The sequence below is a fragment of the Lissotriton helveticus genome, chromosome 2_2 (assembly GCF_964261635.1).
Source record: "Lissotriton helveticus chromosome 2_2, aLisHel1.1, whole genome shotgun sequence".
Lineage (NCBI taxonomy): Eukaryota > Metazoa > Chordata > Amphibia > Caudata > Salamandridae > Lissotriton > Lissotriton helveticus.
The window spans coordinates 25,092,893-25,109,137 of NC_136060.1; the positions used below are offsets into that span (position 1 = coordinate 25,092,893).

The following is a 16,245-nucleotide window of genomic DNA, read 5'->3' on the forward strand; positions in this document are numbered from 1 at the left end:
TACATTTAAAGCCACTTTTCTGAGTTATGGTATTGCATATTTGGCTAAACTATAAAGAGATAAAAAAGACGTGACCTTCTCTTCTACAATAGAGATTGCAGCCGTGAAAGTTGGAATCTCTGGCTCCCCAAAAAACATCTATTAATTAGCAAAGGCAAAGCAAGAATTAAGGAATTATTATAGTGCAGCAGAGGTCTTGAATCAGAGACACATTGAGCAGAAATGTTATGAAGGGAAGAAGCACATTGGGAAGCTGCTGTCATGGCCTACTAAATCCAGGGTGAATAAGAATTTTATAAGAAAGTTGATGACCCCAAAACTAATTTAGTGTCTTTGAATCAAAGTTTAATCAAATAGATGTTTTGGAACATTACAGAAAGATTTATCAAAGCCAGTTTGAACTTCACATTGTCTTAATTGCTCAATAGTTAAAAGAACTATAGATTCTTACGCTCAGGGAAGAGCAGAGAGCAAAAGTTGGTAAACCCATTCCTTTAGAACAGGTTAAAACTACTTTGGATAGCCTGGCTAATACCAAAGCTAAAGGTTGCGATGGAGTTCCTATAGAGGTTTTGAAAAATTCTACAGTGGTGCTTTTTAATAATATAGTTAGGGAGAAATGGCTCTTGTATTGGTTTTTGACGCCCAAGTTGTTAATATTTGTTGGACCTCCCCCTCTCTACTGGTCATCCCCAAAGTTTATAGCTTCACTTACCAGTTTTTTAAACTTGTTTTTGTTGGCTTATATGACTTTGTGCACTTTACCACTGCTACCTTTATTTTAAACATGGTAAAATTGGCTGACCCCCAATTGGCACATTTAATTGACATATAAGTCCCTAATAAAGTGGTACTACATGTACATAGGGCTTTTAAATGAAATGCTACTTGCTGGCCTGCAGCACTTATTGTGTTACCCACTTAAGTGTCCTTTTTAACATTTCTAGCATCTGTCATTGCAGCCTATACTTTGCAGTTTTAAACTACCATTTCCATATGATAAATTAAAACTTTTGCTAAGCCTAGAACTTTCTTTTTAATACATATACGTCACCCCTCGGGTGGTCCTAAATAACCAATAGGGCAGCGTGCAATGAATTTAAAAGGTTGGGCATGTACTTTTCAGTTTTACATGTCCTGGTGGTGAAAAACACTCACATTTCACTACTAGAAGTCCTACCTTTCCCATAGAATAACATTTGGGTAGCCCATTACATTTAATAAGCAATAACGTTTGATTGGGAGCAGGTAGGAGAGTAATGTTTGGTGTCTGAGGAATTGTAATTTAAAACCATCATTAATGATAGAGTACGATATTAAGTCACAATTAAAAAAATTACACTTTTAGAAAGTTGCCATTTTCCTGTCCTAACCATTTGGTGTCTGTGGCCTGTTCCAGTGTTACATGACTAGGTGCTGTTGGCAGTTGTCCTTTGTGCATTCCTCCCAGATATTATCACAATACAGGGTCTGGGTGTTGGCCCGATAGTCCATCTTGGCTTGATGAGGGCAGAGCTGTCATCTACAACAATCGTACTTCAAAGGCACTGTCCCAGTTCACACACACAGGTCTTCACACTAACCTATTGTGCCCCCAGACAGATGGAACCAGGGCAGGTAGGCAGGAAATTCCAGACACTGCTTCAGGGGAAAACTTAAGAGGCTTCTCCTACTTCAAAGGGGGCACCAGGCATCAAAATAGGACCCTCAGAGCCACTCTTCAGTACAGTCCTGGGCCTGTAGATATTACAGAAGAAGGTCGCCCCCCTCTTGCCTTGCTGCTTGAGGCCTGCCCAACTTGCTGAGAAAGAAGACTGGACGTCATCCCAGACCGAAGTGACTCCAATGGGGAGAGGAGTTGGCCTAACGGCTAGGGCGGTCAACCTCGAATCTGGGGAACCGGGTTCGAGTCTCAGCAATGACGCTGAACATTCTGTGATTCTGGGCAAATCACTTAATCTCCCCATGCCTAACAAAAATGAATGTGTCCTCCTGTAACGCAATCGGTGCTACGGAAAGCGCTCTGATACCCGATACCGGGTCAAGTTTGCGCTATATAAAACTCTGTAAAACAACAAAAAAAAGGGTCACGTCCGTTCTGAACTACAGGGACACAACAAGCTCCAGAGGCCTCTCTGCAACTGCCCAGCTGACCTGCCAGGACATGCCTGATCCCTACATCCCTTTGTTGGAGTGAGTTTCTTATCTCCAAGAGGTTCCCTCAGGATGACATCAGTTGAGATGCTCCTTGAAGAAAAGGAGAAATCCTGAAGCTTTGGGCTCTTTGCAACTGCGAACTGTCCCGTTTGTGCCAAGATCTTGCCACCCTACACAAAGCTTAGATTAACCCGACTCTTTGTGCTACAGCGATAGCCAGCAACGACCATAAATGCATGATCTGCAGTTCCTGCTACAGTAACAACAGTCCGGGGTGACTGCCAATGCTAATTCACAGCAACGATTGTCCCGGACTGCCAACAGGATGTGAGTGCTATAGTGATGACTGTCCATGATGCGTGGCCTGCTCTTCATGCTACAGCAATGAGTATTTGCGACACTCTCCCTACTCCTTGTGGCCTCCTCCCCCACAAATGGAACTCTTCAACCTGGACTTTAGAAGGTAACTTTTTCAGTGGGACTAACCTGGTCCTTGTAGCCAGTCCACACTCCATCATGTTGATCGCACTACCAGATAACCTTGAGTGGTGCTTGGTGCCTTTACAGATTATACTTACCTGAAATCTTTAAAATTGCACATCTCCGGTTCTACTGATTGTCAGTCAGTCAAACCTCTTTATTCGGTTACTAAAAACCATAAAAGTATAACACATACGACATAGTATATTACACAATAAAAACCAATTAAATACAATTCATAAAAAAAGATGGGCGACATAATAAGCAATACAAAGTCAGATTTCATTTACACACAAAATCCCACAATGCCATAGATATATCTATCTATACTACTATTATAAAGAGAGAGCTGAAACCTTTGAGGCGGGTAAACTCAAGAAGTACAGCACCAATCACAACACCCAATACAGCATTGTAAAGGGGAGATGCAGCTGATGGACATAGGCTATACAGCTGGCCACCATATACATTACAAAGGTCAAACAACCTTAGGGGTAAAGTAGTCCCTTGTGGGCGTTGGTGTGGGCGTGTCAAAGTACACTTGGGCGTTGGCGTGTCAAAGTACACTTGGGCGTTGGCGTGGGCGTGTCAAACTACACAAAATTATTCCTTTGTGGGTGTGCAGCATTGACAGAGGGGCGTGGCACAACAGCGTTGTCAGAGGGGCGTGCCACAAATAAAACAAAAAATGGCCACGTACTTCAGTAGCACCCTTTCAGAATCAATGAGCGCGCGCATTCACGCGCCACCTTCACGTCTCACACGTTCGTCTACAAACACCAAGCTGCGCCGCATTCACGCCCATTGACATTCAGGCGCCATTAATCATATATAGTGCGGCGCAACCTTTGTGGGCGTCAGCGTTGTCAGAGGGGGCTGCACCAAAATTAAAATAAAAAGGGGCGCGCCTTTCGCCAGCAATGTGCGCACACATTCGCGCTCCACATTGGTGTTCTGATGACGCGACATTAATGATATATAGTTTGGCGCAAACTTTGTGGGTGTCAGCGTTGTCAGAGGGGGCTTCACTAAAATTAATTAAAAAAAGGGACACGGCTTTCGCCACCAATGTGCGCGCACATTCACGCTCCGTCTTGGCGTTCTGATCACTTCTCACACAGCCGTATCAAAACACCAACGGGCGCCGCATTGACGTACCTTACCATACTGCCTACAAAATTAACCTAACAAAACAAAACTTTACTCCTTTAGGAACGTAAGATTTGTCAGAAGTGGTTGTAGGGGGAAAAAAAGGAGCGCAAAAGCGCACCATTCACTCATCACGACATTCACGCTCCAACGGCTCCAGCGGACACTGAAGGCAGGCAGCGTACCACATGATCTAAGCCACTTCACAATTAAAATTTAGTCCGGGCTCAGGCGGGGCCTCAAACCAGCTCTCGCAAACACGGGATCACACCGGGCACTGTCAGCGTACACACATTAACGTCAAAGACAACCCGCTTGGGAATTATATAACCAACACACTCCACAACACACAAAAGATGCAAAACTTAAAGCTGAGGACGCACACATAACGAAGGACAAGCAAATACGTGACAGCTAAGGAGGCACATATGAGGAACGCTGTTACTAACAGTGCATGCACAACCGGACAAAGATGTTACAAAAATATGACTGACCGTAGCCTATAGGAAGATCGACGGCCACATTCAAATGAGACCAAAAATGTGGTATACCGTGAAATCTTACAATAAATTAAGATTTACTATTACAAACAGCACACACATAACATTTCATACTCGGACAACGTCGGGACGGGCTGCTAGTATATATATATATATATATATTAAAAAATGGCTCTATAAAAAGTTAGTGATTTAAGAGCAGTTCAAGATTAAGGGTGTCATCATAAAACCAACAACCATTTGATCATGACAGGAACTCCCAATACACTTGTACGGGGATACCATTTTCTCCTAAGTCTTACAGTGGCCACCAAGTAGCTTGCAATGTTAAGTGTCTCCCATGGGTCATTCAGCATCGGAAGATAAATTAAAGCAGGTCTAACCTGGATAAAACCTTTCCCCTTTAAAATTGGAAATAAAAACCTCCTACGGATATCACTAGAATGATCACAGAACATTATAAAGTGCATAGTGTCCTGAGATGAAAAATTGTCACAAGTGCAAGGCCATGCAAAGTGCCAGAGAAGAAAAGCAAAGAAAAAAATTAAATGACATAGCATTGGTGGTTCCTACGGTACACATCACGTGTCATATATTGAATTTCATTCTATTTTATGCTATTGCAGTAGCCAATATGCAACCAAGAGGAGGTGAAAGAGTCAAGACATTTAGAAGATTGGAGACATATTGGATTACTAGATCCAGAGCAGTAAAGAATGGGACTAAACTTGGATAGGGAACCACATGAGTTTCTGACTGATTAGGATACCATAATCATCTAATATCATAGACTGTTCAATGTACACATCAGTATGGTAACCTGTGGAGAAATCATTTCTATGTGATAAGCTTCCACCACTATTTTGTTGTGAATTGTGCTACTAATCGACAGATTATGAACTCAATTGAATTTGTAATGATCAATCTATGACAATACCTCAACCCTTATACTTTTTTTTATGTTACATTGTCATTTATTATTGTTTGTATATGGTTAATATATTTATTACACTATGTACTTGCTGTGGATGTTCAAAAAAGCTTGGGCTTATCATAAGACATGCCAACTATGGTCACTTTTCTTCGCTTATAACCAATTCACAATTTGTTTTGTTTTACTATTATATTACCACTGTGGGTATTTTCATTACATTGTTCAATTTCTAATGTAAACTTCTCAATGACATCTCATGAAACTTAACAGATTTCCCATAATAACTTTTTTGACTTTGGACTTATTATCATACTAATGTATTGTTCTTTTCCCCTACTATATTATTTAATTTTTGCCCACAAAACGTTTTTGTCGGCTTAGACCCATTTGATCCCTTGCACTAAACTCTTGTTAATAATGAATTGATTTTTGAGTTTTAACAGTTTTAGGACGTAGTACACAAGACCAACACACATAAATTAAATAGCCAACATATGATACTATCTCCAAGATGGCATGGCCTTGTGCACCATCGTGTATGGACATTTTTTGTCCTTTTTCTGTTTTCTAATACCACACTATTTCAGCGTTTGGGGTTGCACTCTGACACAGAATGCACCTCGGTGAACAGTTGGCTTCCAAGTGGCCCAGGTTAGTTCAACATGACTTAACCCTTTAACATTTAAGATAACGGCTATGTCCTTTACTCTTCATAACTAGCATATCTTGTTACATGTTTTTCAGTACATTGTGAGGCGTATCATGGCCCTATCTTAATATTTTGATATAACGCAATTTGATAGAGGAGCAGACAGTGAGCTCCTTTATGGGAATCGCATGAACTCAGACCAGCTGCATCCACCTCGACATGAGAGATATTGTCCATTCTAGGTGTGTTATGGTCGTGTTCTCCTGAAATTTGGTGGCTCTCATATTTTTATTTCTAGCAGATATCAATTATGGTTTCAATGGTTTCTTCAGAAACTTATAATTCATAAAAATATATCAGCCCTACGACGAATCAAGGACCTAGCCTCCACAGGAGGTGGTATTTCCACCTCATTAACTTCTCTAAATAAATTGGAACATTTCAGAGGTAGTTTTTCTCCTTTTTAATAGGTGCACAGATTTTGTTTTATACTTTCTGTTCTTCCCGTTTTGTTTTGGACGGCATTTGGGACTGTTGGATTGGACCAATAATATTTTACTTTATTTATCTCACTATTGCATTCTCTAATAATATTTCTCTGGGACACTTATAGGTTTCATGATTTGGAGTGGTGCTTCTGTTATCATTTTCTGCCTTACATACGTTCACGTGTTAACTTTTTAATAGTGCATATTTTTGCTAATCTTGCAGATGCACAAAAAAAGTGTTTTTCTATATACGCAGATTGGTATATTTATCACTCTTAGTGCTTGCAGACTGCGACTGTGGACTTATTCTAGCAATACAAGTACACTTCAATGTTTATATGAAGATTATTTATGTATTTAATCTTATGGACTTTACAGCAATGAAAAGGTCGAGCATAGAAGAAATACATGTTGGCTGCAAGAGCAATTCAAGAATTGGACTCTAACAAGATTCATGGAATTGTTTAAAGAAACAAATTTGTACTAAAAAACAGTACTTATCGGACTTTGTTTGTATTTTTCCAATACATGAGTCTTTACATTTTGTATACTTACAAACAACAACTGATTATTGCCTATAATTTCCATTTGTGCTTCAGTATTCTAATATATGAATATGTGATTGTAGACCACTTTGAAGACAAAATAACATTTTGATATAAAACAAACACATTGAAATGTTGATAAATGTTGAATTCATGTATGGTTAGGAGGAAAAACCTAAAAAGCACTCAAATTCACCAGTTTATGTAGGGACAATATCTCCCACACCCAATGCACTACTGATGATCTCACATATGATGCATGTCACTAATAACATTAGTAAAGGACATCATTGATACCATTAATCAATGTGCTATTGCGGATCCCAGAATGCACGCAAAGACCCATGAACATTGTTAAGGGCCATGGTCGGGTGGGTTGCAGTGTGAGTACGTACAAGGCCAGGTCGGACCTCTAATCCCGCAGGTCACTGCTGAAAGAGGCTGCAGCCTCTGCAAGAGATCACACGGTGAACTCAGGGACTGTTTCAGGGCAGTCCCCGCTCCCAGAGAAAGTTTGCTAAGGTCAAAGGTGTCTAGGGGAATGAAGCACTTACAGTGATGTCGTTAATGTGTATGGTCATGAGACGTGATGTTACCTGTGATATCATTAATGAAGTAAATGTGATTCATCTGTGACATCATGTGAGAATTTTCAAGCCAGACTTTGGAAAAGTTATGTTGGCTCAGCAAACCATCCTTGGCAAACACACACTATTTTGTGAAGTGAGTAAAGAACCAAAACTTCGACTTAACAAAGGTGGTTTCAAAGAGATGGTAGACAGATTTCAAATGCATCCACAGACGTATCATAGGGCTACCATTTCACATGAATCTGTTAACAGTAGCAAACAGATCCTACAAAAAGGCCTTGGGGTACTGTACTTCCATACACGTTATACATCTGAGATAAATACAAGGGACTTTGCGTCCAATCAAAAGAGAGTGGACTGTAGCCACGAAATGTTAACTTTATAAACTGCCTACAAAATTATTTAAACTCATAAAACTAGCATACATTGTATTTCAAATGCGTGTAACTATTGTGAGACGCTCTAGAATAAAACTTTAAAATGGAACATATATATTCCAAATGACATATAAGAGCATCGCTGTATGCACAGGCGTTTATTTTAATGATGCGGAAATCTAGGAACTATAAAATATAAAATTGCCTTCTTGCTCCGCCACTGATTAACTTTGCAAAGCTCGTCGATGTTGCTGACTAACATTTTGCGCTCGTGTTAGTTTGAAGAATCCAAGTACAGCAACATTCGTACAACACACACGGCTAAATAACAATCTGAAATAAAACACAGGCAAAAACTGAGATGTGGGGTGAGTAGAGCAAGAAAATGCTAGATCCTTCCCCCCTTCCTCAACAATAATGTGCCCATCAAAGAAGCATGAGAAAACGCGAACACAGGAGAAACAAAACCATCTTTCATGTTACACTAAAAAGGCACCGAAAATCAAACACACAGAATGTCTTACTTTGCGCACATTCCTGTGCGGGATAATCCCATTCCGGTACACAGTCCACATAGCTTCAACGAGGTTTTTCAATGCAATAATCCACAGTAAGAGATTAAAAGAAAACAACTTTTCTTGGTTTTAGCAGGCAAGAAGGCGTCCTCCCCGTGTGTTCACAGGCAGGTGAGCTGTGTCGTGTTGGAGGTGAGGCGCCCCTGCACTGAGGCAGAGCACACGGTGCATCGGGGAAGGGAGCAACCCCTGGGAGCTTGCAAACACTTGCTCTTTTTTTACTCTGTGTGTTTGTGGTGTGAGTACTGTTGATAGGGCAGATTGGGTGACTGATAAGGAAGGGACTGACAACCCCTCGCGGCCACACCCAGATTGGCAGAGTACTTCAAGATGAAAGGAAGGGGTGTGGTCCCACCTGCAGGTGAGGACAATAGGTGCTCTGCTAAGGAGGGTAGCCTGCCAGGCCCAAACCCCGGTCCCCATGCCAACACTAACGCTGTCCCTGTTTGTATTGTCTCCTGCAGGGCTGACCACAGGTGCAGGGCGCCCTCCTCCTATGCAGGAAGCGCGGCCCTGCTGTCATTATCCGAGTCACCATAGGGCAGGATTAGACAGTTGACAGATTGCATTGACGCACACAATCAGCAGGTGTAGAAAGGTATAATTTATAGATTCCTACACCCGCGACTCATGCGTGTCGGTGAAATCTGTCAACGGCCATTATATGTCTCTCCACAACATGCAACAGCAGTGGTAGTCTGAAAAGTACCCTGTTGTGTCTGAAGTGCAGGGCTCTGGTTGACTGGGTGGAGGGGACGTGCTCTTAAAAAGCACATTTGAGGCACACTGACACTGTCCGTTTTCCATTGTACACTGGAGACTAGTAATTTTATATAAGTTTGTTTGCGTTGTATGTCTTTGTTAGTATACACCAATTAAGACATTTAGAAAGACAATCAACCTCAAGGCAATATGTTCTCAGAAATAGGGGTCAGTGATGAAAGAAAAACGTATCGGAAGGAAGGTACATCTGTGACGCACAGCCGGTTCAGCCTAGAGAAGAGTTAAAAAAGAATTTTTGGGGGCCTTATTGTGGAACTTTAACCAGGTTTTGTTGTGGAAAGGAGTATCTATCCATATCAATAGGGATGACAAAAGCAATGTGTTTTTGGATGCGAGTGGCGAGAGTGGTAGGGGAGATAACAGGGTCCCGGGGGGCAACCACTTACAACGGTGCGTGTGCTGATGCCTACTGGGCCAAAGGAGTCACAGCACAGACCACAAACTCGCTCTTTGAGTGTGAAAATGGCTGCTTTATTGAACACAGGTGTACCCCACAATGTTAACCTTGGCCTTTGCCTTCCAAAACGACACCTCACTATACATTTGTTCACCTACTTTGCCTCCTTCCCCCACCACTAAGGTTCCCACCCATACATCATTTTCTTGCAATCGTTTAAAAACCCTACTCGGTCATTAACTGTTGAACTTTAACCCCTGTAACCTCTTACCTACTTCTATAAACATCTACCTAAGTATTTCCTATCTAAGCTTCTCATTTATTGCTTCCTCCTGGTGTAGCTTTTTCACAAGCGCACACTTAACCTATTACCATGTAAAAACTAGCTACCAACCACATTGCATCTGCTTTAAGCAACAACCAAAATACAGTTATCCCTCTCCTGCACACCTATGCTCAATAAAAACCACCAGAAAGCCATGCAGGACATTAAGAAACCCCCAAAATTGAATTAGGGAGGGAAAGATTTTCAAAGGACCACGCCCGGCTGCTGTGTTACCTTACTCAAAATGGTGGCACAACGCGTAAAATGTCTGCATAAGTGCCCTGTTCCCACCAGCCCAAAAGGTAGAGCCCAATTAGGCTCGGGCCCCACCATTGGCCCAAAACCCCCGGGGGTGCAAGCCTCCCAAGCGGTCAGCTGGTCCCCAAAGCCACATTGTGGGCTTGCCAGCAAGTCTAAAGTGCTGTATCAAGGGAGGAGCAGTGGATACCACAAATGCACTTTAAGTTCCAGGACTATTTATTGGCTTTTGGAGCATTATCTGCACCTGTGTGGATCTTCCTTTTTACACATATCACTGATTCCGAAAGGGCTGGGCAGAGTGAATCACATGTCATGGAGAGTCACGTGCAAGGATACCTGTCATAGTACTGCCTGAGGTCCAGTGACTAACTCTGCATCAGCCCCACTGGCTTTTTGAGGTAGAAGTCTCCTATTAACCACCGGCTGGTCAGGATATTTCCAAAAGTTTCTCTGTGTTTGCCTCCCCTTGCTAGCGGCAGAAGTGCAGTCTTTCTACATGGCACATGGTTGAAATTCCACATCAGACTCAAAGCCAGTGTTTACTCTCGATCAAACCACACTATCACAACTTCAGGAGATTTTGTTCACATGTCAATGGCAGGAAACATATGTGATTGAAGACAGTATTAGGTATTGGTGCACGAGAAGGCGCTCGCAGGAGGGGTAGGAGTAGGAGACTAGAAGCTTCTGATGAAAATTATTTTTAGGTTTCGCCTGCACAGGGCTTGCGCTGTGCTTGTGAAATCTCTTTAATATATCTGATAAAGGGGGCTCTTATCAGTTCACATTACCAAATTATTGTGTTTATTCGCTTTTGAGTGACATTTTTTTTGTTATCTTCCTCTGGCTGCACGTATTTACAATACTTTTACTAAAGCTGTTCACACTGTTTATGCCCTATTCACTGTCAAGATAAGATCTCTTCCCACAGGAAAGGCAGACATCTTCTAACAATATGCTGGAATGCTTGCTTTTTATTACTTAGCTGTGTAAAGCAGATGCTTTAGCCTTAGAATATTTGCAGCATTTCCTGTTCATGCCTCAGTACCTTTCTTTGCACTTTGTAGGCATTAGCGGATTGATTTTTGCAAATTAATCTATTTGGTCATTATGATAAAATTCCAAATGTTGTAATAGACATTTCACATTAAATATAAAGTTATTATACACGGCTACCAAACAGGCAGCCACAAGTCCAGCTACCTTGCAGACAATAGGGTCTTAATTTGGATGGTGCAGCAGGTGCAGTAGCACCAGGCCCATAAGTTGTCAGAACTCCTCTAATCACATAATATTGCTATATTTGACTACTAAATAGGCAGTCACAATTGCAGTTACCTTGCAGTTAAAAGGCACTTGATTTGAATGGTGCAGTAGGTGCAGTGACCAGGGCAAAAAGCTCTAGGAACCCACTAAACCCAGATTATTGCTAACATTTAAAATGAAAACACACACAGGATGATGGACGGAATGTTGCACAATGGCAAAACATTCACCCCAAGTCACAGATCTGGGTTGAATCCATTGTTATTTTGCTAACCAAGCCACCCCAGTTCAAACATGGCCATATGCAAATCAGTCTTGACCCTGTGCCTGATGGGAACAGTCCAGACCGAACTGCCAAGCCATGTCTTCCCAGGACCGAAATCAAGCATCCTAGGACCGGTTTCTGGCTATCAGCCGTCTTCGTCTAGGATAGTTTGACTCCAGTGGCGTAGTGAGCACGGAACCCACGTCTGGGCATACCCTTCCCACATAGGGTGAACAGCAAAACACACAAGATGATGGACGGAATGTTGCACAATGGCAAAACATTCACCCCCATTCACTAGCCAGAAACCGGTCCTAGGATGCTTGATTCCGGTCCAGGGAAGACATGGCTTGGCAGTTCGGGGTGGACTGTTCCCATGAGGCACAGGGTCAAGACTGATTTGCATATGGCCATGTCTGAACTGGGGTGGCTTGGTGAGCAAAATAACGATGGATTAAACCCAGATCTGTGACTGGGGGTGAATGTTTTGTCATTGTGCAACATTCCATCCATCATCTTGTGTGTTTAACATTTAAAATGAATCAGGCAGTCACAAGTGCAGTTACCTTGCAGACAACAGGGTCATACTTTGAATGGTGCAGCAGATGCAGTGGCACCAGGGCCAAAAGTTGTCATAACTCCTTTAAACACCAAATATTGCTATATTGTACTACTATACGGGCAGTCACAATTGCAGTTATCTTGCAGTTGCAAGGGGCTTGGTTTAAATGGTGCAGTAGGTGCACTGGCACCAGGCCCACACTTTGTCATACCAAAGGGAATAATGGATGGAGCCCTTGAGGAAATCAAAAACTGCACTTGTGACTGCCTGATTCATTTTAAATGTTAAACACACAAGATGATGGATGGAATGTTGCACAATGGCAAAACATTCACCCCCAGTCACAGATCTGGGTTGAATCCATCGTTATTTTGCTCACCAAGCCACCCCAGTTCAGACATGGCCATATGCAAATCAGTCTTGACCCTGTGCCTCATGGGAACAGTCCAGACCGAACTGCCAAGCCATGTCTTCCATGGACCAGAATCAAGCATCCTAAAACCGGTTTCTGGCTATCAGCCGTCTTCAGCAAAATAACGATGGATTAAACCCAGATCTGTGACTGAGGGTGAAGGTTTTGCCATTGTGCTACATTCCGTCCATCATCTTGTGTGTTTTGCTGTTCACCCTATGTGGGAAGGGTATGCCTAGACGTGGGTACCGTGCTCACTAAGCCACTGGAGTCAAGCTATCCTGGCTGAAGATGGCTGATAGCCAGAAACCGGTCCTAAGATGCTTGATTCCGGTCCAGGGAAGACATGGATTGGCAGTTTGGGCTGGACTGTTCCCATGAGGCACAGGGTCAAGACTGATTTGCATATGGCCATGTCTGAACTGGGGTGGCTTGGTGAGCAAAATAACGATGTATTAAACCCAGATCTGTGACTGAGGGTGAATGTTTTGCCGTTGCGCAACATTCCGTCCATCATCTTGTGTGTTTTGCTGTTCACCCTATGTGGGAAGGGTATGCCCAGATTTGGGTCCCATGCTCACTAAGCCACTAGAGTCAAGCTATCCTGGCTGAAGATGGCTGATAGCCAGAAACCGGTCCTAGGATGCTCGATTCCGGTCCAGGGAAGACATGGCTTGGCAGTTCGGGCTGGACTGTTCCCATGAGGCACAGGGTCAAGACTGATTTGCATATGGCCATGTCTGAACTGGGGTGGCTTGGTGAGCAAAATAACGATGGATTAAACCAAGATCTGTGACTGGGGGTGAATGTTTTGCCATTGTGCAACATTCCAGCCATCATCTTGTGTGTTTAACATTTAAAAGGAATCAGGCAGTCACGATCAACTGATCTGGGTTTAATCCATCATCATTCTTTAGCTCACTCCACCACCCCAGTTCAGACATGGCCATATGCAAATCAGGCCGACCCTCTGCCTCATGGGAACAGCCCAGCCCGAACTGCCAAGCCATGTCTTCCCTGGACCGGAAACAAGCATCCTGGGACTGTTTCTGGCTAATCAGCCATCATCAGCCAGACTAGCTTGAATTCAGTGGCAAAGTGAGCAAGGGACCCACGCCATGACCTCCTCGCAACACCTAATATTGCTATATTTTACTGCTATACCAGCAGACACAATTGCAGTTATCATGCTGTTAAAAGCGGCTTGATTTGAATGGTGCAGAGCAGATGCAGGGGCACTGGGGCCAAAAGCTCTAGGGACCCCACTAAACGCAGAATATTGCTAACCTTTACTACTAACTAAGTAGTCACAAGTGTAGTTACCTTGCAGGCATTAGGGTCATGATTCCAATGGCGGAGCAGGTGCAGCGACACCGAGGCCCAAAGCTCTAGGAACCCCTCTAAACCCTAAATATTGCAATATGTTACTAGTAAACAGGCAGTTACAAGTACAGTTACCTTACAGGCCATATGGTCACAATTTGAATATTGCAGCAGGTGCAATGGTACCGGGGCCAAAAGTTGTTATAACTACTCTAAACGCCAAATATTGCTATATTTTACTACTAAACAGGCAGTTACAAATGCAGTTATCTTACAGGCAATAGGGGCATGATTTGAATCGTGCAGCAGGTGCAGTGGCCCCAGGCCCAAAAGTTGTCAGAACTCCTCTAAACACATAATATTGCTTTTACATCACTTAATTCTATTATTTCTCTTGGTTATTTCATTTGTCAAAATGTTGCTATTACTTACCAGCACTATACCAATAGTAACAGCACCATGTATTGCCTTTTCATACATAAACAAGTCATAACATTTTAACAGACTTTCTGTAACTTATATTGTACAACTACTCAGCAAGCTACAACGTTTAACAAAAAACAGCTTATTATTAATCACATAGGCAAAGCCTAAAGCATTTATCAATGTTTCTTTATTAAATGTTTTGCATTTACATTAATCTGAAACATGCAACATATTTACTGTGTTAAGTTGACCATAGTTGATGTAGGTGTTCAGTCAACCCATTTCCAGCCTGTTATGTAATTGTTCTCTTTCACGTTATAGAAGCCAAGCTATCCCATCAATCGTGAATTTAATGTATCACTTGTTTTAGTTGTAGTGTGAATGTGTATCTTTGTATGTTCCATGCGGAATGAAGTAATGAGCACGCACCTGGGAGCAATAATGTCCGGACTGAATTGTATCATCTTGCTACAGGTACCAAACTGAAAGTCGTGCAGCAGAGATGTCATTGTGTGTTTATTTTATTTTAATTTTTTTATTTTGAAGGTTTTATATCGCACGAACATGACCCTTGCGGGTATCAAAGCACTTTACAAGTGAGGTAATTAAACAAAAGAGACAATATACAAAAGAAACAACGTATTTTGAAACTAGCAGCCCATCCCGACGTTGTCCGGGAAGGCTTTGCGAGGTGAAAGGTACTCACCAGCATCGCGCACCCCGGACACGGGCACTCCAGCAGCATTTTTGCACCCCTGGGCATGTGGATGTCGACGCGCCTCTACGCCCTTACGCCATCGGCCACACGCCTCTGCACAAGTGTTAGGGTCTGGTCCGGTCCGGCACCCCCCCCGCCATGTATTTGCAAACATACTTCCCTCAATGTGCTGCGCGGGGCCGACAGGAGTTAGCTCTCGCCATCGGCCACATGCCTCACGGTGTCGGTTCCGCTTCCGCGCTCCTGTCCGCTCCTCCCCGCGGTCCTGTCCGCTCTTACCTCTGGGCAGGTCCCATGTAGCCTCTACGCCCTGACGCCATCGGCCAAACGCCTCCGACGGATGTTGGTTCCGCGCTCCTGGCCGCGTTGTATACAGACACCCATGACGCCAAACGCCGCGTTTACCTAACGCCACGCCCACACGCCATTGCGCCACTCGCAAGCCGCGTTCAAATCACTGTATGCATAGGCCCATGCCCCAATGGACTACTTTTCCCCTATTGTTCTTCCCCCCCCCTAATGTATATGGTGTGGTGCTCTATAGCCTCTGTCCATCTCCTGGACCTCCCCTTTCCAACGCTGTATTGGGTGTTGTGATTGGTGGTGTACTTCTGGAGTTTACCTGCCTCAAATGTTCACAGTTCTCGCTTTATAATAGTAGTATAGATAAAGTCTTATGTTCCAGCTGGTCGTTTTACGAGTCCGATTCAATGTTCAAGTGAATTTCGACATGCAAAGAGTTTTGACTTCTTTTTTTTAAGTAGGCAGTTGAGGGATTAAGTCCGGTTTCTGGGGGTAGTGCATTCCAAATCCTTGGAGCAATACCAGAGAAGGCGCGGTTATATGTTTTCTTATTGGCAAATCTTTGAGGCTTTAGAAGAAGGCTGCTGGCGCTCCTGGATGATCCGTTTCCACACAAAAGCTCCAGTTTCTGGGCCAGATACCTCAGATTGTAGTGATGTATGGCTTTATGCGTCATGCAGGCGATTTTTTATTGAAGTCTTGCTTCGAAGGGTAGCCAATTGAGAGCTTTGAAGTCAGGGGAGATGTGGCTTTTTCTTTT

General features: G+C 43.1%; 1 protein-coding gene across 1 annotated transcript in view; it reads right to left on the bottom strand.

Annotated features, from left to right (window-relative positions):
- LOC144821717 (uncharacterized) overlaps positions 1-8,505 on the bottom strand; it is a 714,421-nt gene extending 705,916 nt beyond the window's left edge. The window contains exon 1 of the mRNA XM_078678931.1: positions 8,394-8,505. Within this exon, the coding sequence (XP_078535057.1) occupies positions 8,394-8,444 (51 nt within the window). The 5' untranslated portion in view covers positions 8,445-8,505. The remainder of the gene's footprint in view (positions 1-8,393) is intronic.
- Between the last annotated feature and the right edge of the window lie 7,740 nt (positions 8,506-16,245).